The sequence below is a fragment of the Opisthorchis viverrini genome (assembly GCF_000715545.1).
Source record: "Opisthorchis viverrini unplaced genomic scaffold opera_v5_178, whole genome shotgun sequence".
NCBI lineage: Eukaryota > Metazoa > Platyhelminthes > Trematoda > Opisthorchiida > Opisthorchiidae > Opisthorchis > Opisthorchis viverrini.
Window position 1 is genome coordinate 1,068,388 of NW_008751835.1, and position 2,559 is coordinate 1,070,946.

The 2,559-nt window shown below is 41.2% G+C and overlaps 1 protein-coding gene across 1 annotated transcript in view; it reads left to right on the forward strand.

The window, feature by feature from the left end:
* The window catches only part of T265_14340 (hypothetical protein), a gene marked incomplete at both ends in the record, with an annotated part of 63,890 nt that extends 63,526 nt beyond the window's left edge, over positions 1-364 (forward strand). The window contains one exon of the mRNA XM_009173203.1: positions 182-364. Within this exon, the coding sequence (XP_009171467.1) occupies positions 182-364 (183 nt within the window). The remainder of the gene's footprint in view (positions 1-181) is intronic.
* Positions 365-2,559: the final 2,195 nt, after the last annotated feature.

Sequence of the window (2,559 nt, forward strand, 5' to 3'; positions counted from 1 at the left end):
TTTTTATTAGAAAATACGCTCGGCTTACTAGCTTCTTCGGATTCCACGGCTTTCCGTTGGTCTTGGAGGGCACCTGCTGCATTTATAGTACACCCATTCGTAACGCAAAATAGTGTTGGTGTTTCGATTACTGGATGAACGCACAAATATCACAAAGTTATCCTTCATGTATTCATTTAAGGTCTTCCCAAAGGCCGTGAAGGATGAAAACGATACACCCATAAATTTCTCGAAGAAAGCCACTTCCGAAGCCCTAGCAGACGAAGTTCAAAGCCGAATGTGCGCCAATAATTTTCAGAAGAGATCGATTAAAACAAATCGCAAAATGGTGACGGCAGATGAGGGAGGTTTTCACTGTACGCATGTATGCAAAGAAGTGCAACATTTTGACGTTGTAGTTTTTATTTCGCCCGCAGGGGTTTTGCAGAAAAATGCATTGTGCGTCTGGCCGCTGGCGTCAGGATGGCGCCTGCACTTTGAACCGCTGTTGATGAAACTTGTCCTGTGGTGTTTTAAAGCCTATATATTTTTCAGTGGAAGCCCCTTTCTATCAATCCGTAACCTATTGCAGTTTTTAAAGATTTCTCAAGCGGAGTCCTTGGCACTGTTTTTTTTACGATGTATATTCTTCGGAAGTGGGTATATTGCTCGGTCCACCACAATGTTCTGATCATACGTCATTCATTCGGGCCAACACCGAGGAGACTTGGACTGACATGTTTCTCGACCTCCACCATAAACTTCGAATGCATTTATGGTTAGTTCAGTCTAAACAAATTGCAGAAATGCCCTTATAGACCGTTAGTTCCTCAATTTTCGCCAATAGTCGATGTTCTATATAGCCTACCACGATGTCTATCAGAATCAAGATCTAGTGGGTTTTCCGTTGTGACGCCACTCGGTGAAACGTGTTCTTAAAAACGCTAAACACTGGTTGACAATGCCGTAAATAATTTGCAGAGTCTTCTGGAGGGAATGTTGTGCACTAATTATTTTCCAAAACACACCAGTAAGTGACATTACCTAATTCCTTGATGGGGTAGTTAGCAGACTGGAATCCAGTGTCAAACGAGGACATAGTTATCTAATTCCTTGATGGGGTATTTAGCAAACTGGAATTCAGTGTCAAACGAGGACATAGCTCCTCCCTACATTACCGTTTCACGTACATTTCAACAGTTCAAACGTCACAAAAGACTAAAAGCAGTCGCCTTCAGTCTGACAGCTTTCAGGATTTTAACCAGCCACATGATAACACTCCGATGTTAGGTTTGTAGATGAATCAACCATAATGTCATAATTTCAGGGCGCACGTGGTTTACACACATCTTGTAGTACTCAATGTGATGGGATAAGTTTGGGAAGAGCATTACAATGGGCCATTGTGTAAAGGGCCTTTTGTGCAATTTTCCGGAGAATTTTAATGGTACGTTTAATTTTTGGCACCAAGTCATCTTGTTTTGCACCAGTCCTAAGTTTCTTTTCACCGGACAGAAAATGATATTTGGACATCGCACTCTGTGAAGTTTATTGGTTCAACCCCGAATATTTTCGAACGGTATCGCGGTGCTTTTCAAGAGCAGCAGTTGGGAACTCGCAACCGACTGGCAGGACAAGGTTGCAGAAGGACATCGGTGAAATGGTGAACCACAATAAACGGACAAATTTACAATCAATAGTCATACATACATCCAGTCGTTATTTATGAGCGTTCTGATACTAAATCCCCTGTGTGCCAATTAGTATTGTAAAAGGCTGCACATAACTACAGAGCAGTGGATTAGTGGGGTTGACAACAGTGAAGGGGCTTTGATGAATATAACTGAGACAAAGACAATGAGTATCTCACCGATGATCAAACTCAATGATGACGCTGACTGCCTTTTTGGAGGTGTACTGTTTCACGCTTCACTATACCAATCTCCAGCGGCTGTGTGCCTATCTCTCACCAGACCCTGAAATCAAATTTACTTCATTTGACGGAAAGTGAGATTTGTTTTCTTATTTATAGATGCTTGATGATATGACTGTTGAAAAAAATAACTTAGCTTGATGTTCACAATAATTAAATCAGATGCCTCTCAAAGAATTACGTTTTGCCTCACAAATTTTTAGAACGAAAAATTTACATTTCTGTTGCATTGCGGTTGAACAGTCTAAACCATCTGGTCATTGAATTACCAACCAACATTTGATGGTAGCCCGTAGGTGCTGGAGCATAATAGAACGTTTGTTTGTCCAAGCATGTCAATATTGTTAAGCTTGGAAAATAACAATACTACGATAAATCCCGCACCCAATTGCTGAATTTCGTAAGGTCCTGGGTACATGTTCAACCGAGAGGAAAAATAAAAACGGCCTAGTCTCATCAGCTGCTGCATCTTAAATAACGTACATTTTTTATTTCAAAGATATAAGCTATCATCAGTTCTTTCTCTGATCACCCAGCTTGGCAGTTAGGTTGCAAACGTATCATCACCAATCGAAGTGACACCGTCACTGCAGGTTGGGCACATGAATGAGCAGTGGATAACGTGAGCAAATACCAGTTCAGAGTAG